The sequence below is a fragment of the Oncorhynchus mykiss genome, chromosome 11 (genome assembly GCF_013265735.2).
Source record: "Oncorhynchus mykiss isolate Arlee chromosome 11, USDA_OmykA_1.1, whole genome shotgun sequence".
Classification (NCBI taxonomy): domain Eukaryota; kingdom Metazoa; phylum Chordata; class Actinopteri; order Salmoniformes; family Salmonidae; genus Oncorhynchus; species Oncorhynchus mykiss.
In genome coordinates, this window is record NC_048575.1 from 44167417 (window position 1) to 44195063 (window position 27647).

General features: G+C 42.6%; 2 protein-coding genes across 7 annotated transcripts in view; one reads left to right on the plus strand and one right to left on the minus strand.

Annotated features, from left to right (window-relative positions):
* The window catches only part of LOC110535722 (ras GTPase-activating protein 1), a 58590-nt gene extending 47936 nt beyond the window's left edge, over positions 1–10654 (plus strand). For 4 of the 6 annotated variants that reach the window (XM_021620920.2, XM_036935510.1, XM_021620921.2 and 1 more), the window contains 20 exons: positions 299–449; positions 769–847; positions 973–1096; positions 1347–1503; positions 1730–1817; positions 1913–1993; positions 2436–2593; positions 2771–2847; positions 2984–3156; positions 4450–4609; positions 4786–4928; positions 5428–5543; positions 5742–5846; positions 6215–6301; positions 6481–6548; positions 6660–6748; positions 6907–6984; positions 7107–7241; positions 7370–7449; positions 9116–10654. In XM_021620920.2, coding sequence (XP_021476595.2) covers positions 299–449; positions 769–847; positions 973–1096; positions 1347–1503; positions 1730–1817; positions 1913–1993; positions 2436–2593; positions 2771–2847; positions 2984–3156; positions 4450–4609; positions 4786–4928; positions 5428–5543; positions 5742–5846; positions 6215–6301; positions 6481–6548; positions 6660–6748; positions 6907–6984; positions 7107–7241; positions 7370–7449; positions 9116–9164 — 2198 coding nt within the window. In that variant the 3' untranslated portion in view covers positions 9165–10654. Of the gene's footprint in view, positions 1–298; positions 450–768; positions 848–972; positions 1097–1346; positions 1504–1729; positions 1818–1912; positions 1994–2435; positions 2594–2770; positions 2848–2983; positions 3157–4449; positions 4610–4785; positions 4929–5427; positions 5544–5741; positions 5847–6214; positions 6302–6480; positions 6549–6659; positions 6749–6906; positions 6985–7106; positions 7242–7369; positions 8088–9115 lie in introns of those variants that run through there. The other 2 variants (XM_021620923.2, XM_021620922.2) reach the window with 2 other exon arrangements.
* On the minus strand, positions 7966–15784 carry ccnh (cyclin H). The gene is made up of 10 exons (XM_021620926.2): positions 15498–15784; positions 15117–15246; positions 12620–12742; positions 12459–12532; positions 11987–12200; positions 11600–11763; positions 11328–11398; positions 11066–11174; positions 8675–8738; positions 7966–8598 (listed from the first exon to the last, which is right to left on the minus strand). Exons 2-10 carry the CDS (start codon positions 15231–15233, stop codon positions 8563–8565), a joined length of 972 nt encoding a protein of 323 aa, XP_021476601.1. The 5' UTR covers positions 15234–15246; positions 15498–15784; the 3' UTR covers positions 7966–8562.
* Between the last annotated feature and the right edge of the window lie 11863 nt (positions 15785–27647).

Here is a 27647-nt window from a genome sequence, read left to right on the forward strand (position 1 = left end):
AAGTGACTAGCTCATGAATCTGGTTGTGCAAAGCTGTCAAGGCACAGGTGGCTACTTTGAAGAATCTCAAATGTAAAATATATTTAGATTCGTTTAACTTTTTGTTTTGGTTACTACATGATTCCATGTGTTATTTCATAGTTTTGATGTCTTCACTATTATTCTACAATGTAGAAAATGGTCAAATAAAACCCTGGAATGTGTAGATGTTTGTAGATGTCCAAACTTTTGACCGGTACTGTATGTTCCAATACTGTCAGTGTCAACAATCAATGTGCTTTCTCTCTCCCTTATTTAGTTGGCCAAGTGTCCAGCTTCCTGGTCCGGCCGTCAGACAACACACCCGGGGACTACTCCCTGTTTTTTCGCACCAATGAGAACATCCAAAGGTTTAAGATATGCCCCACGCCCAACAATCAGTACATGATGGGGGGGAGATACTACAACAGGTATGTGTAGCAGGGGCACGTACGGTCTCCCAGTGCAGTAGTGATGAATCTAGATTTTTAGTAGAATCAGAAAATAACCTGGCCTGTAAATAGTGCCGGGAGGTTTTCCTGGTTGTGGGATGTGGTCAGGAAATCCTTTTTGGCATTACCTGTAATCATACAGTATAAAGCTGTGGTGATATCCAGGTATACAGTTTCACATAGTGGAGGTTATATAGAAATGACTATATAAAAGTCTGATGCATTAGGAACGAGTATGGAGGTTAGTGCTGGTCATTAGAAATAACTGCTGTGCTCTTGTCTGTTCTCTCTCTGGCAGTGTTGATGACATTATTGAGCATTATAAGAAAGAGCAGATCGTGGAGGGCTACAACCTGAAAGATGCTGTTTCAGTGCAGGTAAGCCTGAGTCCACTAACCTCCGTTGTGGTGCTACTTCTGTCCATAACAGTTTGAGACGGCTATAGATGTACAGGTATTTAATGGTGTTGATGTGGGGTTTTATTGACATTTGTGTATTTCAGCAACAGGAACAAGTGCTTTCAGACTTGGTGGACGGCAAGGAGATCTATAACACTATCAGACGGAAAACGAAAGACGCCTTCTACAAAAACATTGTCAAGAAAGGCTACCTCCTATTCAACAAAGGTACCCATATGTTTTTACGCTCAAATGCCTGTAAATGTAATCTTCCAGACCGTAGCCCATTTCTCTCTCTCCCACTTCTCCCTGAAGTGGTCACTGATATACCACCCCTCGTGGATTTAAAAGGCACGGATTGGTGTAATAATAAATATGATGCAAACTCCCCCTTGAACTTGAGAGGGAGTGAACAAGTGCAGGCAGATGGGAGGGAATTGGCCTCATGTCTTCTCCCCTCTCCTCTTCCTACCCCCAGGCAAAGGCAAGCGGTGGAAGAACCTCTACTTCATCTTGGAGGGGAACGACGCCCAGCTCATCTACTTTGAGAGTGAGAAGAGGGCCACTAAACCCAAAGGCCTGATTGACCTGAGCGTGTGCTCGGTGTATGGCGTGCACGACAGTCTGTTTGGCAGGTGAGACATTTCACCCATTTACCATTGATCCTAGATCTGAGAGAACATTGAATGGGACAAGAACTAATCATTGCGACAGAACATAAGCCTATGGTTGGTTGTTAATTTTCTTTAAGTTATTTTTCTTTTCTTTAAGTTCTTCTGTCTGAGTTTGATAGGAGTGCATACATTCGATTGGGCACGTGCTTGTTGAGTCACAACAATCTGCTCCTGTTTTTGTTTGCAGGCCAAACTGTTTCCAAGTTGTCATCCAGCACTTTAGTGAGGAACAATACATATTCTACTTTGCTGGCGAGACCCCTGAACAGGCACAGGTTTGTACTGATCTGTCTCGCACACTCTCTCTCTTTGGGACATTCTTCAATCACACCTTTCTTTAATCTAACAGTGTTTTTTTCCCTCTTTGTAGGACTGGATGAAATGTCTGCAGACGTTCTGCAGTAACCTTAGGAAACCCACCCAGCCCACTCCCAACAAGAGGCTCCGACAGGTACAAACGCAATGTCAAGTGCTATTTTTATTGTGCTTTTATCATATATATATACATATATATACATACATACATACATACATACATACATACATACATACATACATAAAAAAATATATATAAGTATTTTTACAAATATATGCACAATATGCGTTTCTCTTTTTATTTTTAGCTGCGCCAAATGAAATTCCTTTGTTTGATATGGCAAAAAAGTATTGAATCTTGAAATCCAAGTTGGGCCTTCACTCTCCAAAGAAAAAAGTTTAATTATAGATTTGGACATTTTAGCAGATGCCATTATCCAAAGTGTCTTACAGCGAACACATGTAGGTGGCCCATGCGGGATTCAAACCTACTAATTTGTAGTTCCAAGCAGCTGAGTCATCAGAAGCCCTGGCTGTGACTGACTGCCTGACTGTTGACCTGGTATGTGTCCCATCAGGTGAGCAGTCTGGTCCTGTACGTGGAGGAGGCCCACAAGCTGCCGGTGAAGCACTTCACCAACCCCTACTGCAACATCTACCTGAACAGTGTGCAGGTGGCCAAGACCCACCCTCGAGAGGGCCAGAACCCAGTCTTCACTGAGGAGTTCATCTTTGAGTGAGTCCTAATTCCATCTTCATTCAAAGTGTTATTGGCAATTTAGGGGGAATTGGGACATTTTTATTTGGCTTCCATACTGCACTTACTGATGTAATCATTGCCATCAGCTGTCCAATCATGTTTGGGTTCACTATATTGACAGACAATATTGTTAAAAAAATTTCCCCCCTTCAGTGACTTGTCGAGTGAAATCAACAGGTTTGAAATCAGCCTCAGTAACAAGACAAAGAAGAGCAAAGAAAGTGACATCTGTGAGTCTGTTCTACTTAGACTAGAGCTATGTCACGAAATCTAACAATCTCTTTATAATCCCATTCCATATTGATATGAGAAAATCAGCGTTTTATTATCTGTGTTCCACTAAATGTCTCTCTCCATCTGCTTCAGTATTCATGCGTTGCCAGCTGAGCCGACTGCAGAAGGGCCAGATGATAGACGAGTGGTTCCCTCTGAGCTCCCACGTGCCTCTGAAAGGCATCGAGCCGGGCTCCCTGAGGGTGCGAGCCCGCTACTCCATGGAGAAGATAATGCCTGAGGAGGAGTACAGCGAATTCAAAGAGGTCACACACACACTTATTAATGAAGATGATGATGAAGTCATTCATTAACTTCTCTAGGGTAGGGGGCAGTATTCGGGATTTTGGTTTAAAAGCATGCTCAAATTAAACTGCCTGCTACTCGGGCCCAGAAGATATGATATGCATATAACTGGTAGATTTGGATAGAAAACACTCTAAAGTTTCCAAAACTGTTAAAATAGTGTCTGCGTACAACAGAACTGATTTGGCAGGTGAAAACCTGAGAAATCCATTCAGGAAGCAGGGTTTTTGTTTTGTAGTTTTCTATTCAATGCCATTACCGTATCCATTGACTTAGGACTCAAATTGCAGTTCCTATGCCTTCCACTAGATGTCAACAGTCTTTAGAAATTGTTTCAGGCTTGTATTCTGAAAAATTAGGGAGTAAGAGCAGTCTGAATGAGTGGACCTTGCTGTGTCACAGAGCTTTTTCATGCGCGCAACCAGAGAGTGCCTTTCTTGTTTACCTTTTTATATTGACGACGTTACTGTCCGGTTGAAATATTATAGATCATTTAGGCTAAAAACAACCTGAGTATTAAATATAAACATCGTTTGACATGTTTCTATGAACTTTACGGATACAATTTGGATTTTTGGTCTGCCTGTTTTGACTGCGTTTGAGCCTGTGGATTACTGAAGAAAACACGCAAACAAAATGGATGTTTTCGGGTATATAAAGAGACTTTATTGAACAAAAGGAACATTTATTGAGTAAATTAATGTCTTCTGAGTGCAACCATATGAAGGTCATCAAAGGTAAGGGATTCATTTTATCTCTACTTCTGACTTGTGTAACTCTTCTACTTGGCTGGTTACTGTTTGTAATGATTTGTCTGCTATGTTCTCAAATAATCGTACTGTATGCTTTCGCCGTAAAGCATTTTTAAAAATCTGACAGTGGTTGGATTCACAAGAAGTTCATCTTTAAACCTATGTAAAATATGTTTTGTTTTCTGAATTTTTATAATGAGTATTTCTGTATTTGAATTTGGCGCTCTGCAATCTCACTGGATGTTGGCCAGGTGGGACGCTAGCGCCCCACATACCCTAGAGAGGTTAATTAAGGATTACCATTAGTCAAGGTACAAAGACCAGCACTCGGTTGCAATAAGTGAGACACCAAAACATGGATCAGCAGTTAGTAACAAATACTGTATTACGTGTGAGGTACATAGTATGTGTCCTGGAAAACTACATGTCAAAATGATGGCCGCCTGTTTGACCATAGGTCACTGACATTGACTCTGTCTGGTTGTCTGTGTATCCCCACAGCTGATCCTGCTGAAAGAGTTCCATGTGATCTATGCTCTGGCCCATGTGTGTGGGCAGGACCGCACCCTGCTGGCCAGCATCCTGCTGCGCATCTTCAGACACGAGAAGACAGAGGCCCCCTTACTCAGGACACTCAATGACCGAGAGATCAACATGGAGGGTAAGACAAAGACACACACCTCTGCATGTTGTAGCGACATTGTGAAAGCCTACTTCACAATGATAAAGAGCCAATCTCCACTTTTAGATGCTTTGTATTTATGATTCCAACATGAAAGCTATGACACACACACACACTTGGCTGATGAGAAGTCCCCTCTCTCTGGTGGTTCCCAGACGAGGCGACAACCCTGTTCCGAGCGACCACGCTGGCCAGCACGCTGATGGAGCAGTACATGAAGGCCACGGCCACACCCTTCGTCCACCACGCCCTCAAAGACACCATCCTTAAGATCATGGAGAGCAAGCAGTCCTGCGAGGTAAACACACAACACATACACATTTTCTGACATGCAGAAATGCTTTAGCCTTATTTCGTTTAGCCCAAGCTCTACCTACTGTATCAGTTTGGCAACATCTTACGTTTGTAAAGTTACTTTAGTCAACTCTTTCAGCAGAGAAGTGTGTGGGCAACAACTCAGCTATTCTTCACTTTATCTCCCGAGTGGAGTGGAACACTTGGCATTTATAACATCATATCAGTACTTTGGCTACACAGAAGACAAAACAGTAACTCATGTCACAATGACACAGATTCACAGTGCTGTTGTGATCTCACAGGACTCTTCAGACTGACTGTCTCCTCCAGTGGAACAGAGGGCATTACACATTATCTTCCACAGTTGCTTTCAACAGTAAATCCTACTCTAGTGAAATAATCTTATGTAGCCCATCTTGTTTTTGTTCACGAGCACACTTCTATCTGTATAATGAAACATCTCTCTTTCCTTTCCTGTTTTTCTGTGTCCCCCTCACTAGCTGAATCCCTCAAAACTGGAGAAGAACGAGGATGTGAATCTGAACCTAGCCCACCTCCTCAACATCCTGTCTGAGCTGGTGGAGAAGATCTTCATGGCTGCTGAGATCCTGCCCCCGTAAGCACACACCAATCCACGTTGCACATACCAACAAACTAACACGGGAACCATCCACATAGGGTTGGGGCGATGTATGAACTTTTGGCATATCGTCGATCGGGACTCATTGATTTGGACTAACAAAAGGACGAATCAATCCGTTAATTTGACTAGAATTCTGAAATGTCACTGTCTGTACTGTTCTGCTTTGTCAAGTGTAAATAGGCTATCATCTGTCATCGACGATGACGTCCCCATCGACGATGGCTGTCAATCATTATCGTCACCCGATGACATCATTCATCGGCCCAACCCTAATAAGTAAGGAAGTGTATATCCGACCGGCAGAACAAAAACTTAAGTTTAGGCATAGGGGTCGAAATTGAGTTTAAGGTTAGGAATAGTTTCAGTGAGGCATAAAAGTAACATTGGGGTAAGCGTAACGCCGCCATTCATTTTCTGCCGGTTAAATATACACTGCCATTTTAAATAACCATCTCCATAGTTTGAACCCTGTATATCATGACATTCTCCTGTACAATCTAGTCAATCTATTATGTCATCAGACAAACCAACAAATGAACTGAACACATTAAATACATCCATAGGCTAGCTTGAAGTTCATAAATTTCTATTTAAGTCATGTTCCAGTAAATTCAGTCTCACTCTCTCTTCCATGACCCTTCCAGGACTCTAAGGTATATCTATGGGTGTCTGCAGAAATCAGTGCAGCAGAAATGGCCGACCAACACCACCATGAGAACCAGAGTCGTAAGGTAACTAACTGTACCCACCATGGATCTACTTTGCCATCTGCAACCCTCATGGATAGGCAGCTCACAGCATTAGATCATTAGAAACCATTCTAGTGTTATGGTGCCTTTGGTCAAGGGGGGCCTATATCAGGAATGTTTGGGAAGCATTGATCTAACGGATACTTGTTTCGCTCTTCCAGTGGCTTTGTGTTCCTTAGACTGATCTGTCCTGCCATCCTCAACCCAAGAATGTTCAACATCATTGCTGGTGAGCCTTTAACCTTTGTATTTGGTATTGCATAAATAGATTATTTCTTAGCATGGAATGAAGAGTGTGTCCATACATTGCTTAATTTACTTGTTCATCTTTTTTTTGTAGACCCTCCCTCTGCAACAGCAGGCCGTACCCTCACATTGATTGCCAAGTCTGTCCAGAACCTGGCTAACCTGGTGGAGTTTGGTGCTAAGGTACGACCATCTTAAAGCTCCTACACTGTTCCGTGTAGGGACATTTGCTTCCCTGTTGTCTAAGCGCTGTACCTTGTTTCCATCCTTCAGGGAACAGTATTTATATCTTTACTTTCTGACATAGATGTTAATGGAGTGTGTTCCTCTTTTCAATCCAGGAGCCCTACATGGAGGGTGTGAACCCCTTCATCAAAAACAACAAACATAGGATGATCATGTTTCTGGATGAGTTGGGGGTAGGTTACTTGTTTCCATTTCTGTTAAGACATCGTTGGAAGTCTTTAGCAACCTGCAGACAGACATGTGGCAGTTCTGTTCCAATGTCTAGGTCAGACGTTAACATGCGTGTCCTTCACAGAATGTCCCTGACCTCCCTGAAGTTACAGAGCACTTTAGGACAGACCTGTCCCGTGACCTTGCAGCCCTGCATGAGATCTGTGTCTCTCACTCAGACGATCTCCGCACCCTGAGCAACGAGAGGGGAGCACAGCAGGTGTGTGTAGCAAGTGCATTCAACCAGTGATTGAAAGGCCAAAAAGTATTTTGGAATCTGTTAATGACATGGTACCAAACATGCCATGATGATTGTAAACCATGGCGGTCTCATGTTTCTCTTTGTAGCACGTGCTGAAAAAGCTGCTGGCCATCACTGAGCTCCTTCAGCAGAAACAGGTTCACTATGCCATGTCCAACAGCAACAGGTAGTACAGCACTCCTCCCCTCTCCATCCATCCCGCCTTTTCCTCGCACGGAGTTGCACACGGGAACCGACCAAGCATGCTCCACCCATCACCATGGCAACCCACCCCTCATCTCCGAAAGCCCCGCCCACCACCCCGCCAAAATTTCCCATGCCATGAGAACAGCAGCAAACAGAACCAAACTGTTAATGATTCTGTATGTATCGTACCCCTTTTATTACAAGGGTCAAAGATTTTATTGCAAAGCGTCACATACCCTAGACATGTTTGCCATCTCCATTATGAGGAAAGTCAAACCTGTTTCTTATAACTGGATTATGAGCGATAATGCTTTATACTGTAATTTGACTGATTCCTTATGGTTGTGACAATATCCACAAAGTGCTGAAACTAGCGTTTCTTGTATGTCGTGTTTTTTTTTTTTCGGTTTTAGTTTGGAAATGTTAATACAGAAAGTATGTCAAATTCTCTTGCTGGAATCATGAGTATATAATTGAGACAAACTGAATTGTTTTGTTTTCCAACTGTATCATGTTTGTTTAGTTCAGTCTCAATGCCAGACAAGATACATAATCAAAGAAACAGCAGTACAGATTGTATCAGACATGCATGCACTTATTAAACTTTTTTGTAAAGTAGATAGTGGAATCTTTTCTTCCCCAGGTAACTGGTGTATTTCTCCTGAGAACACATGTCTGAGATTTAGAAGTGCAGCTCTGTATCATAGCGCACTGTTATAGTGTATTGAAGCTCTGCTCAGACACAGGATGCCCACCTGAACTTTTTCCATGGAATATTCAAGCATACAGTTATAGCACGTTATCACAAGAGAAACACATTTGGTATGTAAAGGTTGACACCATAAAACAAGTACAAAAATAGGTTTATTATATTACAAGACCATAATGTATGGCCTGATAAGAACACTAATGGTGGATTTTTTCCCCCCACACTGGGTAGGCCATGAGACAATATTGCTGATCCTTCAGTGGCAAAATGGTTGGGTGATCTATTCAATCCATATGGCAGAAGTTCAGCGTTAGTGATTTAAAGGCAATATGTCAGCTGAATCGGAAATTCAGGGATACAGATTGAATAAAGCACTAATTGTTTTCATAAGTCATCCAAATCTTCATCCGTCCACTCCTCCTAGAAAACACAGCATGCTATTAATGACATGAAATGTAGAGGCACTGGTAGCCAAAATGTATGTGGTTTCACTCACTTCTTCTGTCATGCGGGGCTCTTTCGCTACATGATCGTCATCCTCATATCCTCGTTTTCTTTTCCTGTAGAACGGATTAAGATTTAACTGTCAGATGAAAGAGCGCACAATCTTTTGTTTGGGTGGTATATGAAGTATTGGTGACCGGTAGGCTAAAACTGACTGGATTTATGGAAGGTAAAGAATCATGGAGATCAGTCTGCTGGAAGCTGTTTTAGCAGGCCACATTTGTTAAACATGTTATCCCTTCAAGTCATGCACATCTCCAGTCCCATGTCATCTGTCATGACACCACGGTGAACACCCTGCAAAGTGACTCTCCAGAGTTCATATCCGATTGAATGGATATAGAAGGGGTAGGGTGGCAGTCTTAAATAAATGGTATTAAGATGTAACTGATCAATGTGAGGCCTTTTCAACAGCGTACACTTTGTCTTGCAGGACCGAGTGCACCATCATGGCATTGGCTGCCACCATCCAGGTAATGTGAATTCTACAAAGACTGGACGGGTTGGTCAGTCAACCAAACCGCCATCAAGCCCTGGACCGGAGACTAGGTGAATTTGTATTGAGCATGTAGCTTTCTGGATGTGTCGGTCCACTATAGCTGACTGGATCTGGGAATCTCTTGCCAGTCCCAAAGCCCTGGAACAGACACTGGTGAAATAAGGAAGAACTCCTAACCCAATGCTAGGTTGAACTATATTCAAGCTGAGAGGGCCAGACTGACATGAACAGGACACGGCTAGCCTATTTTGCCAGTTATATTATAGCTTACAGACAGCTAAAGAAAACAGAACTGGATCACCTATATGTTGATTGGCTTGGCCTTTGTCCTGAAATTGGGAGGGGGCCTGACTTGAACCCTAGAGACACTGCCTTTTCAACAGTGGAACCTTCCCAGAGGGCCTCGGGGCAGCGGTGAGCCAAACCATCGTAGCGATAACAACGATCTTCAGGGAAATCTAACATAGCACCTCCAAGACACAAGCCTTAACACACACCACTTGATTTCACAACCCTAACTCCAAAATGGTAGTTTACAATTCACACTAGCTTCTTATACAGGTAACTGCCAAAATAGTGGAAACCCCTGGGTAAATGAGGGTTCTGGAGGCTCTTGTGTGGGGTGCATTTTCCTGGCGTGGTCACAATGGTTTGATGAGCTTGTAAACGATGTAAGCCATGGTCGGTCGTCTCAGTCACCAGATATCTGGGAGATTCTGGAGCGGTGCCTGAGACAGCGTTTCTACCACCAACAAAACACCAAATGATGGAATTTCTCATGGAAGAATGGTGTTGCCCCCCTCCAATAGAGTTCCAGATACTTGTAGAATCTATGCCAAGGTCGCTATGAAGCTGGCGGCTTGTGGTGGCCCAACGTCCTATTAAGACACTTGGGGTTATCTTTATTTTTTCAGTTACCTGTATATAGCACTGAAGCTACTAGCTATATCTTTTGTATGCTGCTTTGCCTGTTGTATGATAGCTTATCATACAAAATGTTAACCTAACAGTTTGTAAGAACTATTTGTAACATGTGCATGTATAACCCTATGGAAACTGCCGATGACTGGGCCTACATACAGTATGTGCTGCTCTGAGAAACTAAAGGAACTGAGAAATCCTCCCTTTATGCCTGGGCACATCAACTGAAGCTTTCATATATTTGCAACTTCAAATGTAACCCTCACTAACCCACTTTCCTTGGTGATAACAAGCCAACACCACACTGACCAAGATACTTGATTAATTTTGTGCAGGCCATATACAGATTCACCTCTCTGTCATTTGGATGAGAACTGGCTGACTTAGTACTGCTCATTCAAACCCCTCTAAAAGTCAGACTTAATTTAGATGCACTGAAGAGTATACAGACTTTACATACCTCACCCAAGTGTTCATAGACTTGATATGGGTGAGATTAAACCCCACTCTTCAAATATATAAAATGTCAGCTGTGCTTCATGGAGCGTGAAACTGTTCTGCTTCCTCTTTATTTCATATAGCTGATGTTTTTATTTTTCTATCTGATAGACAGAACCGTGAATCTTTTGCATCTTATATACACTTGATCGACCTGGCTAAATAAAAACTTAGTATGTATGGAGAAAGGTATTGCTGCTAGACTATTTATTATGAAGGGAGTTTGGATGAGTCCTGATTGTTATAGTAGTCTCAGAAGCCGGAATATCCTCTCGTTACCGGTCAGCCATTCCTATCACACAATATTAACCTGTTACTCAAGTCAGCTGATCATTTCTACCTTGAAATTCACTCCCTAATTGTGCGGTAGTGCACCATGTAACCATACACTCTGCACAAATACAATCTAACAAATGCGTGCGTTTGTAACTGACAGATGCATGCACTCAAGAAGGCTATACGTACATGTTGGAGTTTGTGCCAAAGTCAGCATGGACCCTCTCCAGTTTCACTTTGTAAGCGTTCACCTCGTCTGGTTTTGGAAGTTCATACTTTTTCATGAGACTTTTTATCCCTGTATGAAAAGGAAAAATACATTTTGATGTTTGTCACTGAAACAACATGTTAATGTTGCTTTGTAGAATGTTGATGTGCTGTCAAACAGATCTAACTTGCCACCAAGTGGTTGTAATTGGTAAATGCAACAATGCAGGGAAAAACTACTCACGTCTCATCGCGTCGTACATCTTTAAGAGAGTTTCTTTGTCCTCCTTCAGTCCCATACATTCAGTCAGATAGCTATAACAAAAGGGACAACAAAACTAGTTCAAGACTAAATTGATCATAATTCATGAAAACAGATTGTGAGAATACTACCCTGTCTACAATACACTATGGAATAATGTTTTCACTTGCTGCTCTCTAGGCCATGTTCAGCCCATATCCCCTGGAACATGGCCTTGCTCTAGTCTAGAACACAGAGCCCTGTTAGTGGCCTACCTCTCCATGCTGAGGCCGGCCCGCGACGCACTGTTCAGGATGGCTGTCATGGCTATCTGAGATGGGGGAAACAGCAGCCCACTGTCTGTCAGGGTGGCCCGCGTCAGGAAGTCATCAACACTCTTCCTCAGAGACTCTGGGTTCTCCAGAAGAGGGTACCTTGTCTGCGGAAAAGGTCACCAATAGACAGAGCTGTTGACTGAAGCCTTAGTTGGCACACAACCTGCTGGGTTTTCTATTCTTACAAAATCAACCAAGTCCACAACATGGCTCTTTCAATCTCAGCAGCATACAATTGCACAACACTCCACCAGGTTTATGTTCATCTGCTGTATCTCTACTGCGCATCATTGACCAAGTAAGTATCTCCATTTCCATCTTACCCACCTTGATGTCTATGAGCAGGCCCTCCATAGGTCTGTAGGGGGTGTGCACCACCAGGTGGAAGGTGAGCTGCTGAATGAGAAGGAGCTCATACTCCAAAATCTGTTCAAGAGCCCTCTCCTGCCCAGCCGCACTCTCCTGCACAAGATTCCCCACAAACTGGGTGCTGGACACGTTAAACTCATCCACCTTACAGGACAGGTAGGCACAGATCAGCCTGAAAGAAAATAAAAGAAAGCAAGAAGACAGGGAAGAGGTGGGCCAAAAAGGGATAAGGGTGGCAAGGAGATTGGATGAGAGAAAAAAAGAGCAGAGTAAAGGAAGGTTGGGAGAAGGGAAAGACGTGAGAGAATGAGGGCGAGAGAGGTTATGTACAGTGAGTTCAGAAAATAAAGTGTGTATCTGTATCTAAATAGGAGTTTCTCAACATAAGGCTCTGGGACTACTGGTCAAAGACAAGCCCTTTACTACTCACATGATTGTTCTGGGGTGGTATTCCATCAGTGAGTTGTTCAGGTAAAATCTCCGGAAATACATGATAGCTGTACCCTGTTGAGATGATTGCACTCTTAAGCCCCTTAGATAAATCCAGGTGGTCTAGATCTGATTTACAGTGTACCCTTACAAAATACATACCACAACAGACTTGGGCATCACAGGCTTGAAAGCATTACAGAAGTCAAGGAGTCTCTTCTCATAGTGTCTGAAAAGGACATTCTCCTCGTGAGCCTCCAGGAACACGGCGTCACTAACCCCAGGCTTTATCAAGGCAGGGTCAAAGGAAAGGATGAGAGGGGGAACAACAAGGGCATTAACAAATTCAATGTTGGAAGCAGGTGGCAACTATAATCAAAGTTAAAAGATCCAATGAGGAATTTTTTTTAAAATGTCTAAATCAAATCATTTCTGTGTAGCAAGTACCGAGCAATAATTTTGCTGGGAGTGGTCTGAGTGGGGAGTGGAAAACTTAAAATTAGCTGTTATTGGCAGAGAAGTTTGGAACTCTTTCTTATTGGTCTGTTAACTAGGCCTAATTCACCAGGCAGTCCAAAGCCAAATATTTGTTATAACTTACCCAAGATAGAACACAGCCTGTTATTTTACAATAGGAGCAAATTAATCAGTGTGCAGAACAAGCGAGGAGGTGGGAAGAGCCAAGCACGAGATCCTATTGTCGGGTTCTAGCATCTATTTGCATAATTCCGTTAGGGAACGCATACTCTGAAGTGTGCAATAACTCAATTCACCATTGCACTCCTAAACAGATTATTATTATTTTTTTACTTTGGCAAGGGGTAAAGTCTACTAAACTTAGTCCATTCTGTTCGTAAAAGATTTTAGTTTTGGGAACAGAAAATTGCATTGAGAGCGATAAGAAAAATGTGCAGAATTTTGGAAAGAATCCATCTTTTCCCACTGGCATTCTCACATCTGAGTGTGCAAACGTCAACCGGATGCATACACCATTATTCTCACAGTATTATTCCAACCTCCAAGTTGGAAGTTTACATACACTTAGGTTGGAGTCATTAAAACTCGTTTTTCAACCACTCCTTGTTAACAAACTAAAGTCGGTTAAGACATCTACTTTGTGCATGACAATACATTTTTCCAACAATTGTTTACAGAAATTATTTAACTTATAATTCACTGTATCACAATTCCAGTGGGTAAGAAGCTTACGTACACTTAGTTGACTATGCATTTAAACAGCTTGGAAAATTCCAGAAAATTATGTCATGGCTTTAGAAGGCTTTCTGATAGGCTAATTGACATCATTTGAGTCAATTGGAGCTATACCTGTGGATGTATTTCAAGGCTTACCTTAAAACTCAGTGCCTCTTTGCTTGACATAATGGGAAAATCAAAAGAAATCAGCCAAGACCTCAGAAAAAAAATTGTAAACCTCCACAGGTTTGATTCATCCTTGGGAGCAATTTCCAAACGCCTGAAGGTACCACGTTCATCTGTACAAACAATTGTTCACAAGTATAAACACCATGGGACCACGCAGCCGTCATACCTCTCAGGAAGGAGACGCGTTTTGTCTCCTAGAGATGAACGCACTTGTGTGAAAAGTGCAAATCAATCCCAGAACAACAGCAAATGACCTTGTGAGGATGCTGGAGGAAACGGGTACAAAAGTATCTATATCCACAGTAAAACGAGTCCTATATCGACATAATCTGAAAGGCCGCTCAGCAAGGAAGAAGCCACTGCTCAAAAACTGCCATAAAAAAAGCCAGACTACATTTGCAAATGCACATGAGGAAAAAGGCTTGCAAGCCAAAAAACACAACCCCAACCGTGAAGCACGGGGGTGACAGCATCATGTTGTGGGGGTGCTGCAGTTCACAAAATAGATGGCATATATCCAAAATTATGTGGATATATTGAAGCAACATCTCAAGACATCAGTCAGGAAGTCAAAGCTTGGTCGCAAATGGGTCTCCAAATGGACAATGACCCCAAGCATACTTGGCTTAAGGACAACAAAGTCAGGGTATTGAAGTGGCCATCACAAAGCCCTGACCTCAATCCCATAAAAAAAATTGTGGGCAGAACTGAAAAAGCATGTGTGAGCAAGGAGGCCTACAAACCTGTCTCAGTTACACCAGCTCCGTCAGGAGGAATGGGCCAAAATTCACCCAACTTATTGTGGGAAGCTTGTGGAAGGCTACCCGAAACGTTTGACCCAAGCTAAACAATTTAAAGGCAATGCTACCAAATACTAATTGAGTGTATGGTAACTTCTGACCCACTGGGAATGTGAGGAAGTAAACGCTTAAATAAATCACTCTACTATTACCCTGACTATTCACATTCTTAAAATAGTGGTGATCCTAACTGACCTACGACAGGGAATTTTTACTAGGATTAAACGTTTAAATGTATTTGGCTAAGGTGTATGTAAACTTCCAACTTCAACTGTGTGTCTGTCTTTGGGAGGCCGGCAAATAAAATGAGCACACATTTACAGCCTTACTGTGTGTTGGGTCAGAGTCACACCATTGGGTGTATGTAAACTTCGGACTTCAACTATATATATATATATATAAAACACAGGAAATCACGTTGTCTGCACCTGGCCTTTTAACACTAGCCTAATGTCAAATGTTTTAAATCATTTTACCTTTCCACTGGCAAGCATTTTGTTGCGATATTTCTGGTTGGCTTCATATCTCAGTTGTTCCAGACTTTCTTCATTGTCGAATGTCCAGTACTTTTTCTGTGAGCTAATGTGAAACATGGTGAAGCTCTGACTGCACATAACAGAAAATTGATTGTCAAATACTGTTACTTGAATAAGAGTTACATAACATCACATGTGCATGCTACGTTAGCAAGCCAACAAACGGATTAGCCTATGCTATAGCATTTGATAGTTCGTTGCCTGTCCAATAGAAAATATTATAGCTAGTTTAAAGAAGCAAGTGACATTAAGCGGTAGCGAGTATTAAGCAAGCTGGTTGGCAACATTGAAGAAGAAGAAGAGGCCCCGTTCTTTCCTTACCTTTTAGCTAGCCGATGGTAGCTAAGGCGTTAGCAACAGCCGGCTAGCACTATCTAGTCGGTCGTTGCTGTTCGACTTGTTAGCGAAGCTTCTACTAGCTGTCTAATCAAACTCCAGATGATCCGTACAAACGTTATGATATAACTAACTTGCTAGCTCGATAAACTATTAATATCTTTATGATTTTGAAAGTAACTAACTATCTTAGCAAGTAGCTTGCACATTCATATCAACAGCATGTCCATTGCGTAGTTGTACCGTAATATATGGTAAAGTGCGCAAATTGATATGCGCATGTAGGTGGGCAGGTAGCATTTATTGTCATGAAGCTTGACCCAGAGGCAGCTCTTAAGAGTGGTGAGTAGCTAGAACAGCCACAAAGTAAAACAAACAATGTACAACTGAACCTTAACCACACTGCTAACCCTAATGACTAAACCAAACCTTAAATTAAGACCAAAAAGCACATTTTTGTTTTCATGAATTTTATCATATATACAATTTTGACTCAGCAGCTGGCACATCAAATGGAAATTGCTCAGTGCGGCCTCCAGGATTCATGACAATACACGTCAACCTGCTGTACTGTACAGTGGGGTGCATGTATGGGTTAAAGTCAAGATCACCTAGGATGAATAATTAGACTACACCTTTATATGATTTTTTATCATCACAGCTGGGGCTCTTTTGTTCAGGGCATAAAGCTGTGGTAGTGTGATTTTGATAACTGATTATATCAAAGGCAAACAGCTCTTCAACATAACTCTCCATATCTATCTAACACACCCACACACACACACACACACACACACACACACACACACACACAAACAGAGAGAGAAAGAGAGGGAAAGAGAGCGAGCGGAAGGAGAGAGAGAGAGAGAGAGAGCAGCAATTAAATTCATTAAAAATCCTACAATGTGATTTTCTGGATTTTTTTCCTCATTTTGTCTGTCATAGTTGAAGTGTACCTATGATAAAAAATTACAGGCCTCTCTCATCTTTTTAAGTGGGAGAACTTGCACAATTGGTGGCTGACTAAATACTTTTTTGCCCCACTGTAAGTACAATTATGGGTAGGGCTTTATGCTGAGAAGAACGTCAGAAATTGAAAGACCAAGGTTGGTGTGGATACACAAGCTGGCCTTTTGGCCATAGGAGAACATAACCTATGATCAGTGGTAGCCTATTCCATTTAGAAAAATTTGGGCATCAACATAGATGATTGTTTAGTTGTTGTTATAGGCACTGTCAGCACATAGTTTTTATTAAATATCAAATAAATGTCCATTTAACAACCCGTTGAGTTCCATTTTCTCTTGACATTTGAAATAACAAGTATGCAGAGGCTTGCTACAAGCTAAAGACAAGACATTTCTTTGGAATCACTGAAACCCCCACATCTATTCACCAAACTAAAAGCCATGTCATCTCCTGGCCAATTTTATTTGTCTATTTGTCAGATCCGTCCCACCAAAATCATAGGCTATGGCCAAAACATAGAAGGGGATATTTTTTAGCCTTTAGCCAGTCAATGGGGTGGCAGGGTAGCCTAGTGGTTAGAGCGTTGGACTAGTAACTGTAAAGGTTGCAAGTTCATATCCCTGAGCTGACAAGATACAAATCTGTCGTTCTGCCCTTGAACAGGCAGTTAACCCACTGTTCCTAGGCCATCATTGAAAATAAGAATTTGTTCTTAACTGACTTGTCTAGTTAGATCAAAAAAAATCAAGGACAAATTTACTGTTTCTGAGAAAGGTTTCTAATTGAAATATAAAAATCAGCAACTGAATCAAATGTTTACTATAGCAGACAAAAAAGGTTTACTCAACCCCCACTCTACCTAGTGGTTCCGTATTGCCTTATTTGCATAAACATTAGAAATTTATGAATAATAAATGTCCTTGCGTTCAGTGGGAGCCATTCATTTGAATATCATCATAGCACTACAGTTGTATGTCCTGTGTGCGGTGTTATCACGAAGCCCTTAAAGCCTGCATATTGAACCAAAAGCAAAGGAAATGCTATAGCAGGTATGTGGGACTTTTCAATATTTTTATTTCTTGCACACGCTGTCAATTGGCAGTACATTTTCAGTCTGAGCGTTTTAACAGATATGGTTTTATTATGGCATGCTATGTACAGGGAGCTTGTATCTAGCCTACAATACCGACCGCTCGTTCTTTGCCCTGTGAATTGCATAAACATGAAGCATCAATGCATTATTGATGAGACCATAGCAACGTATACAAGCTATGGTGTGTGTGTGTGTGTGCGCGCCATGTGTGCATATGTGCGTGTATGTGGGTGTGTTCGTGTTCACTTCTAGGTGGTTTTACCCTGCATTTGATAACATGCAGCTAGGCATGTATATAGCATAAATCTACACTTTCCTGTTGTTGTCAACAATATGTTGCCTAGTTTCCCTATTTGCATTATTTTTCCCCTGTGTATGGGATGTGGGTATGTGTGTGTGTGTGTGTGTGTGTGTGTGTGTGTGTGTGTGTGTGTGTGTGTGTGTGTGTGTGTGTGTGTGTGTGTGTGTGTGTGTGTGTGTGTGTGTGTGTGTGTGTGTCTGTGTATGTGTGTGTGTGTGTGTGTGTGTGTGTGTGTGTGTGTGTGTGTGTGTGTGTGTTTGTGTGAGAGAGAGAAAAAGAAAGAAAGAGTGAGAAATACAGACAGACAGAGAGAGAGAGAGAGAGAGAGAGTCTTGATACATATTGCTATCTGTGTGACTAAGGGCTGTGTTTATGCGTTCTGACAGAATGTGAGTGGTGGGAAATCACACAGGGTTGCTTTGGCATCAGCAGATCAACCAAATGATCTGAGCAACACCCTGATCGAGTTACTCTTATTTAGTCTAAAATGAACTGCATTCGCACTAGCCTGTGCAGCACGATGCAAAAATATTGCTTCCTCTAAAAACCTTTAGGCATTGACACATTACTGCTACTTCCAGAGATTCACATAGAGATTGTCTTTGAGCAGCAATTTGAATATGAAATAGGAATGATAGTGTGGAATGGGGATTGCCTTGTTGGCTGTACTTTACTGTGATGATGCTTTTTGTGATGTCGTCGTCATGATCTGATTGTAGTGCATATTGCTATCTGAGTGATTGATTGACACTTTTTTTTTTTTACAAGCATTACACTGTACCACATACGGAATACCAGACACTAAAGGATTTCCATTCAAATTGAATATATGTTTTGTGCAATTAAAATTAGCGGGTCCAATACTAGCCTACCGTTTATTATTCCTTGTGAATCTAGAAGCTCTAAATGTTCTCTAAAAACACTACACACCTGTCCTCTGTAAGGTGGTTACCATGATGAGGGACAAGACAGGCCAAAAGGAAGGCTACTTGCTCTACCAATCAACCTTATATGTTGTGGACCCAGTCAGTATGATTAGGATTATGATGAAGAAAACTGATTAGAGCCATGATGACCATGGAACAATGATGATGATGATGATGATGATGGTTATGATGATGATTATGAGGGTGTTGACCAGGTTGATGATGATAATGATGGGTTCCTACCTTTGAGTTTGTTTTTTAATTTTCATGGTTGTTATTAACTTTTCTCAGAATCATGTTATGGCATTCAGGTATTGGCAGTGGTCATTGACGGAAAATTACATAACATTTGGTTTGAGATTGGAGTTAAAATGCTGTTTATTTGTACAGATGTGTGTATCAATTCTTAATGATGCATGTTATTTTTATGGCCCGTTCTTCCTTACCAACATGTTAGTCTATATTACGTGACAATCAGTGTTACTTTTTGTTTTATCAATGTGTATTCTGGCTTAGACAGACTCATGTAATTCCTTATTTAAATCCCCATCATGCCAATATTAATTATTGCTCTCCACAATACCCACCCCTTTTAATTTCCCTACCCACCCTTGATGCAGTGGTTGCCATGGTGACCAGGAGTTGCTGTGGTAATGTCAGTAGCTCCCCCAGGGACATGCATTGGGTCAGGTGAGTACTGACATAGAGCTCCCTCAAGAGCACACCTCACCACCACTAGAGTGTGTGAATGGAATTACACTGGTACAGAATCGACTCCTGTGCTTGATCAGTAATGAAACCAAATTAGTTTTTTGTTTGTTATTAATTTAGTCTTTTTTTGTATGGATATATCCCACATACATTATGTCACCAAACTTGTTGATCTGACAATGTAAGTGCTCTCTGTTGTATCAGATTAACTTGTGAGAGTGCCCGTGTGCATATGTGTGTGTGTATGTGTGTGTGTTTGTCTGAGTGTGTATGGGTTTCTCCAGCCAGCCAGGTTGGCATTAAACCTCCTCCCTCCCCTCCCCCTCTCCCTCAGACAGCTAGCGCTCCCCTTCCACCCCTCTCCCTAATTGAGCTTTGTGTCTACCTTCTCTCCATTCAAATCCAGACACATTTGCATACGCTGTGCGCCAACTCCACAGCTGTACAGTAGCGCACTAAAGGAGGAACACGGACCTGCTTTACGTGATGTGCATTCTTAACAGGCAGGGAACCAGCTCTACTCTTCTCCCCTGGAAACACATCAATTCATCCATCTATCCATCCACACTGGGAGGAGCAAAGAAAGAGGAGGAAAAGGGCAGAAATAAATTGCTGGCAGTTTATTTCCATAAATGTATGGTGATATATCACACACACACACACACACACACACACACACACACACACACACACACACACACACACACACACACACACACACACACACACACACATACAGAGCGAAGTAAGGAATTCTGACAGAAGTAAGTGTTTCTATTAGTACAATATTACTTATCTGGTCTGAATTACAACCCCAATGTACCTTCCAAGCTACATTAAAGATGTATGCACATCCTTAAGGGGAATGTTAAGACCCCAAGGCCAATATTTTATTCACTTATTGGCTGGATCTTGCTCACATTGCAACTCATTTCTGGATTCATTCAAAAGACTGACTTGAAGGTTCGCTGAAATCAGATGCTCCACCGTCTAATAGAAGTCTAACAGAGATGTCCTTGGTAGACAATGGTTGGGCTGCACTCAAGAATCCCTCCTCGGATATACCAATGGACAAGTTATTGGATCAAATTTATCAACGCATTCACCAGGAATACAAATCTGCTATGGCAATGTTTCTGCTTTTGTTGTTTTATGGATCCATTAGTGTGTGAATGTTAGCTGCAAGTGTAGACCTACTACAAAAGTTTGGGTAAGAGGCTGTGTTTCAAGGTTGGTACTGTATGTCTTTGTAAATATTGATACATATGTGGACACAGGCTGAAGACCCATATTGTGCTCTGTCACTCAGACTGTCTCCATCCCGAGGTGAAAAGGGGAGAGAGATGTGAAAGTGCAGGCATTCATGTGAAAATCCAATCCTTCACAGTACACAGCCCCTGCAAAGTCTTCCAAATGACCCTTTATATCAATGTGCCATGTCCGCACCTTTCCAAATAGCCAGCCCATTCCACCGACATGGATACATGTAGGCTGCTGCTTGAGTAATGTATGACCTGTCTGTGCAATGTGTTCTCTGTCTGCCCCTCTGGTGTGTGTGTGTGTGTGTGTGTGTGTGTGTGTGTGTGTGTGTGTGTGTGTGTGTGTGTGTGTGTGTGTGTGTGTGTGTGTGTGTGTGTGTGTGTGTGTGTGTGTGTGTGTGTGTGTGTGTGTGTGTGTGTGTGTGTGTGTGTGTGAGCGAGCGAGCGAGTGAGTGAGTGAGTGAGTGAGTGAGAGAGAGAGAGTGAGTGAGAGAGGGAGTGAGATCGAATAGAGAGAGGAGAGAGGGAGCATGTGAGAATGAACATTTCCATGGACAGCAGTGTAAAGTATGGAGAAATACATGAGAGGCTCCAATGGAAAGATGCACAAGGTTGACTGAATGAAGATAGGTTGTATAACCTACCTTTACAGTATGTCCTACTACTCGTGGTTTGGTGCGGAGGTTTTCCTCTGATTTTCTTGTAAGCTAGTAGCTACTGGAATTGAGATGGGACCGGGATATAAGCTATACATAGCTTGCGCCATTGAAAATATATCCAAGTCATGATGGGCATATCCCAAATCAAATCAATGAGTAGCTTAAATATCTGAAAACCTCACTGTATGCTAGTGGTGGATGTGGAGCTGTTTCCGTGTTGGGAGATTGTTTGTTTGTTTGAAAAAATGAACACATTAGCCTGTTAATAACGCACAGCGAAAATATTTTGTTCCATTTTGTTAACCTTGTTTGTATTGTCATACAATATAGCCTATTGCTTAATGTAATATCAATGCTTCAGTGCTTCAAATAGGCCTACCAGTGATAAACAAGCCATATTTGTTTCATGTTTCCATTGGCCTTCTGTCTGATATTGTAATAGTTGTGCATTCCATCAATTAGCCTACATTGTGGTGAAGCTTACATTTATTTGAGCTAAATAAATAGAATTTAAAAAAAATACTAGTAGGCCTATCAGGGATGTCCTGTCATTTTCAAATAGGCTAATCTAAGACATGAGATAGGCTGTACCGGAAAAAAAACGGCAATATTTGAGTTTATGGAGGCTGTTTTAGTTTTTATTACTGATTGGAAATTCGAGGGTTAGAAGCTGGGTGTTGATTGGCTGAAGTGCTGCACTATAAACACGAGGTGCCCCTATGATCTATGCCGTCTTTAATTGCCTTCCCTCACATGAAAAGCATTAAATGGCCAGTGATGATTCACCGCTGAACGTGTCAAGCCTTCCAGGGACTTCAACAAAATGCATGGCAGGTGGATCAGGCATCGCAGTCACAAGTTCTCTGTTTTCCCTGACAAATGTGCAGTTTAAATCACACTCAAATCATTTTAAAACACTCTAGTAGTTTGGCAATTACAATCATTTTATTCTATAAATATTGCAAATGGAAGTCCTAACCTTTTAGTGAACACCTAAAAAGATTGGGGTTTGACATGAGACGGAGACAAGTTAAACAATAGCATCCCTCTGGGCACAGACGTTAATTCAACGTCTTTTCCACATCGGTTCAATGTAATTTCCTTGAAATGATGTGGAAACAACATCGATTCAACCAGTGTGTATCCAGAGGGGTAGGTATACTGGGAACAAGTTCACAACTGGCATATAATACAACACATATTTGCATTAGACATGTTTTTAATTGAACGCTTTCTAACTGAGGCATTTTGATCATGCTGCTCATGCAGGGATTTTAGAATTTAGAATTAAGCTATATTAATTTCCAAAATCATTTCCATCATTTTTGTTCCTCTTATTTTTGGAACAAATTCATTTCCTAAATCATTATTTAGAGAATAGACAATAAAATTTGGTATGTGCATGTTGCATTTCTATTGTAGGCTATATAAAGCATCCCTTTTGCTAACTATAAAGACAATTTGATTAAGCCCATAATGCCTATGGGTCCATGAATTCTCTTTAATTTTCTCTCACATTTCAATTCAACAGCACTCTAATTATTGATTTGATTCAAGCAATTTCCAAGGTATGGATGGCTTGATTCATGTGCACGGTCAATAGCAAAGGCTTTGGGTTTCTGTGTAGGAAGTGCTTTTGTCTTAAATGGTATGCTATTTTATTCGGGATAATGCATTTTAAGGATCTCTCTGTCTCTCTGTGTGTGTGTGTGTGTGTGTGTGTGTGTGTGTGTGTGTGTGTGTGTGTGTGTGTGTGTGTGTGTGTGTGTATGATGCACCTACAAAAAGACCAATATCACCCAGCTTAAGTGATAACTATAGTATAGTTACAGTAAATATAATATCCACTAGATGGTGCCAAGGTACTATTACGTGGGTTTCTGATGCTTTGGACAATACTCTTGGTAAAGGAATGCAAGGATGCATTTGTTAACTTTCAGGGGAAATGTCTTCAGTGTGGTGTATATTTAAATCATATGGTTATTGTTCACATAGAAGTTAATAAGGACCGCCCAGAAAAGTAATGTTCTTACTGTTTAATTTATAGTTTAGCTCATCACTATGCGTTATTAACAGGCTAATGGGTTCATTTTTCAACCTAACAATCTCCCAACACAGAAACTGCTCTACATCAACCACTAGCATACCGTGGGTTTTTTATAATATTTACGATATTAATTGATTTGTGCTGGGATATGCCCATCACCATTTGGAAATATTCTTAATGGCGCAAGCTATGTATAGCCTATATCCCGTTCCCTCTTTCTCGCTCACTCTTTTTCGCTCTCTTTTCCACACACACAAATTAGAGCAGCATATTATTAGCTCATAGTTGTGTTATGGGCCACCCTGTTTGTCTTGTCTCAGATTCTCTGTGGGTTTGAATAGCTATGGTAAAGAGAGTGGGGGGAAGCACCGGAGACGTACAAACTGCCAGCACTGTGAGACACTATGGAGATTACAGGTAGCCATTCATTAAACCATAGTCCAGTCTAACGGACCCCTTTGCCTGTTTTCTTTATTCATTTCCCCAGTCCCTTTCTCTCTGAAAGAGACCCAATAGGGCCCAGCAGGTGAATGTAAAGAAACACCAAAGGACTCCCCTCCGACCAGCCTTTCACATGTGGACAATACCCTGCCCACCTCTTGTACCACCACATTAAAAACATGATTAAAGCACTTCCTGTTAGGTATTGATTGAGGGTGCAAAACTAAAACCAACACAAATCCTGCGCCAGAATCCCCCAAAAGATAATAAGGCCCTCCCCCAAAGGCTGGGGATGAAATGCTTTGTGAGGTTTGTGTTTTCTGTGTGTGTGTGTGTGTGTGTGTGTGTGTGTGTGTGTGTGTGTGTGTGTGTGTGTGTGTGTGTGTGTGTGTGTGTGTGTGTGTGTGTGTGTGTGTGTGTGTGTGTGCGTGTGCATGTGCGTGTGTTTGTGTGTGTGTGTGCTTGTGTCTATGCCAGAGGTGTATAGAGGAGAAGGCTATAATTAATTTGGAGGTTAGGTTGCTCAGGAAACGAGGAAAGAAAGATCTCACTGTACATTCTTTCTCACAAGTACAATGTCAGACACGATGACTCTAAAGACAACCGTGTCTGTATAGCTTGATGTGTTTCCCATGCCCTGTTCAATTTGCTATTTTTGATTGCATTAAAAGTAATAATATCTCATTCACAATTAAGTCCTTAATTTTTCTGTGTTTCATCTCAGTTAGTATTTTTGTAAACCCATCTTTCAAAGCAATATGAGCAAATGCACAGTTTCTTTGTATACTGTATACCAAAAGAAACTGTCTCTGTTGTCTTGAAGGGATTTGCATTGAAGGAAATTGGGATGAATAAGTGAAGTCAAGTGTTAAACCACTAAGCAAAAACTGGTTGAATCAACGTTGTTTTCACGTCATTTTTACCAAGAAATTCCATGTGATGATGTTGAATCAACATGGAAAACTGATTGGATTTGATATAATTTATCAATATAACTAATACTTTTAACCTAAATCCAATGACTGTGAAATATTTTGTTGATTTCAAATCAATTCAAGTTTTCTGGTAGAATTTCACGTTGATATCACGTTAGTTGACAACTCAACCACATGTAAATCAAAACTACAGTGCCTTGCAAAAGTATTCACCCCCCGTCACGCCCTGAACTTAGAGATTTGGTTAGGTCAGGGTGTGATTTGGGTGGGCATTCTAGTTTTCTATTTCTTTTTTGGCCGGGTATGGTTCCCAATCAGAGGCAACTGTCTATCGTGGTCTCTGATTGGAAATCATACTTAGGCAGCCTGTTTCCCACCTGAGTTTGTGGGATCTTGTGTTTGTGTGTAGTTGCTTTCTGCACTGCAATATAGCTGTACGTTCATTTTGCATTTTGGTGTTTTTTGGTGTCATTTAAAATAAAAGTATAATGTACGCCTACCACGCTGCATATTGGTCTCATTCCGACGACGGACGTAACAGAAGATCCCACCACCAAGTGACCAAGCAGCGTGCCCAGGAGTGGAGGACATCATGGACCTGGGAGGAGGTAATGGCAGGGGACAAGACCCTGCCATGGAAGAAGGCGGAGGCAGCGAGAGAGGAACGGCGACGAGATCAGGAATCTTGCACGAGAGGCAGCCTCCCCCCCAAAAAATTTGGGGGGGCACACGGAGTGGTCGGCGGAGCCGAGGGTTGAACCAGAGCCAGTCAGGGAGTCGAGTGAGGAGCTCGGCGCAAGATTCCGGAGAGAAGTGCTGGCGTTGAGAGCGCTGCAGAGCGGGCGTGCTGTGGAGCGTGACACCAGTCCGGTGTCATGTGCACCGCATCTGGCCTCCGGTGTGCCTCACCAGTCCGGTGCGTCCTGTGTCTACTCCGCGCACTCACCCTGGGGTGTGTGTCACCGTTCAGGCACCATGTTATGCGGTTCTACGCACCGTGTCTCCAGTGCACCTTCATAGCCCAGTACGTCCTGTGCCAGCGCCCCGCACTGCCGGGCTAAAGTAAGCCTCCAGCCAGGACGGGTTGTGCCAGCTGTAAGGGTCCCACGCATCAGGCCTCCAGTGCGCCTCCACAGTCCAGAGCTTCCGGCGACGGTTCCCAGTCCAGAACTTCTGGCAACGGTTCCCAGTCCAGAGCTTCCGGCAACGGTTCCCACTCCAGAGCTTCTGGCGACGGTCCACAGTCCGGAACCTCCTGAGGCGGTCCACAGTCCAGAACCTCCTGAGGCGGTCCACAGTCCGGAACCTCCTGAGGCGGTCCACGGGCCGAAGCCTCCAGTGACGATCCAGGATCCATGCGCCGAAGCCTCCAGTGATGATCCTTGGCACAAAGCCTGCAGTGATGATCCATGGCCCGAAGCCTGCAGTGATGATCCATGGCCCGGAGCCTGCAGTCAAGATCCAAGGTCCGGAGTCTCCAGCTATGGTCTGCAGTCCAGAGCCTCCAGCGACGGTCGGCAGTCCAGAGCCTCCAGCGACGGTCGGCAGTCCAGAGCCTCTAACGACGGTCGGCAGTCCAGAGCCTCTAACGACGGTCGGCAGTCCAGAGCCTCCAGCGACGGTCTGCAGTCCAGAGCCTCCAGCGACGGTCGGCAGTCCAGAGCCTCCAGCGACGGTCGGCAGTCCAGAGCCTCTAACGACGGTCAGCAGTCCGGAGCCTCCAGCGACGAGCTACGGTATGGAGTCCTTGGCTACGATCTACGGTCTGGAGTCCCCGGCGACGATCTACGGTCTGGAGTCCCCGGCAACGATCTACAGTCCGGAGCCTCCGGCGACGATCCACGGTCCGGAGCCTCCGGCGACGATACACGGTCTGGTTCCTCCAGCGACGAGACGGTCCGGAGTCCCCGGCGACGATCTAGGGTCCGGAGTCTAGCGATGATCTACGGTCCGGAGTCCCCAGCGATGATCTACGGTCCGGAGCCTCCAGCGACGATCCACAGTCCGGTTCCACTGAAGTTTAGGGATCAACAAGCGGGTCTACACCCCGAACCGGAGCTGCCACCGAGGCTAAATGCCCACCTGGACCCTCCCTCATAGAGTCAGGTTTTTTGCCAGAGTCCGCACCTTTGAGGAGGGGGGGAGAGAGCCTGTTTATTTCTCTATTTGGTTAGGTCAGGGTGTGATTTGGGTGGGCATTATAGTTTTCTATTTCTTTGTTGGCCGGGTATGGTTCCCAATCAGAGGCAGCTGTCTATCGTTGTCTCTGATTGGGGATCATACTTAGGCAGCCTGTTTTCCACCTGAGTTTGTGGGATCTTGTGTTTGTGTTTAGTTGCTTTCTGCATTGCATTTAGCTTTATGTTCGTTTTGCATTTTGTTGTTTTTTGGTGTCATTTAAAATAAAAGTATAATGTATGCCTACCACGCTGCACCTTGGTCTCCTTCTAACAACGAACGTAACATCCCCCTTGGCATTTTTCCTATTTTGTTGCATTACAACCTGTATTTTAAATAGATTTTTATTTGGATTTCATGTAATGGACATTCACAAAATAGTACAAATTGGTGAAGTAAAATGAAAAAAATAACTTGTTTCAAAAAATACAAAAACAAAACAAGAAACAGAAAAGAGGGCTGTGCATATGTATACACCCCCTTTGCTTTGAAACCCCTAAATAAGATCTGCTGCAACCAATTACCCTCAGAAGTCACATAATTAGTTAAATAAAGTCCACCTGGGTGCAATCTAAGTGTCACATAATCTGTCACGTGATCTCAGTATATATACACC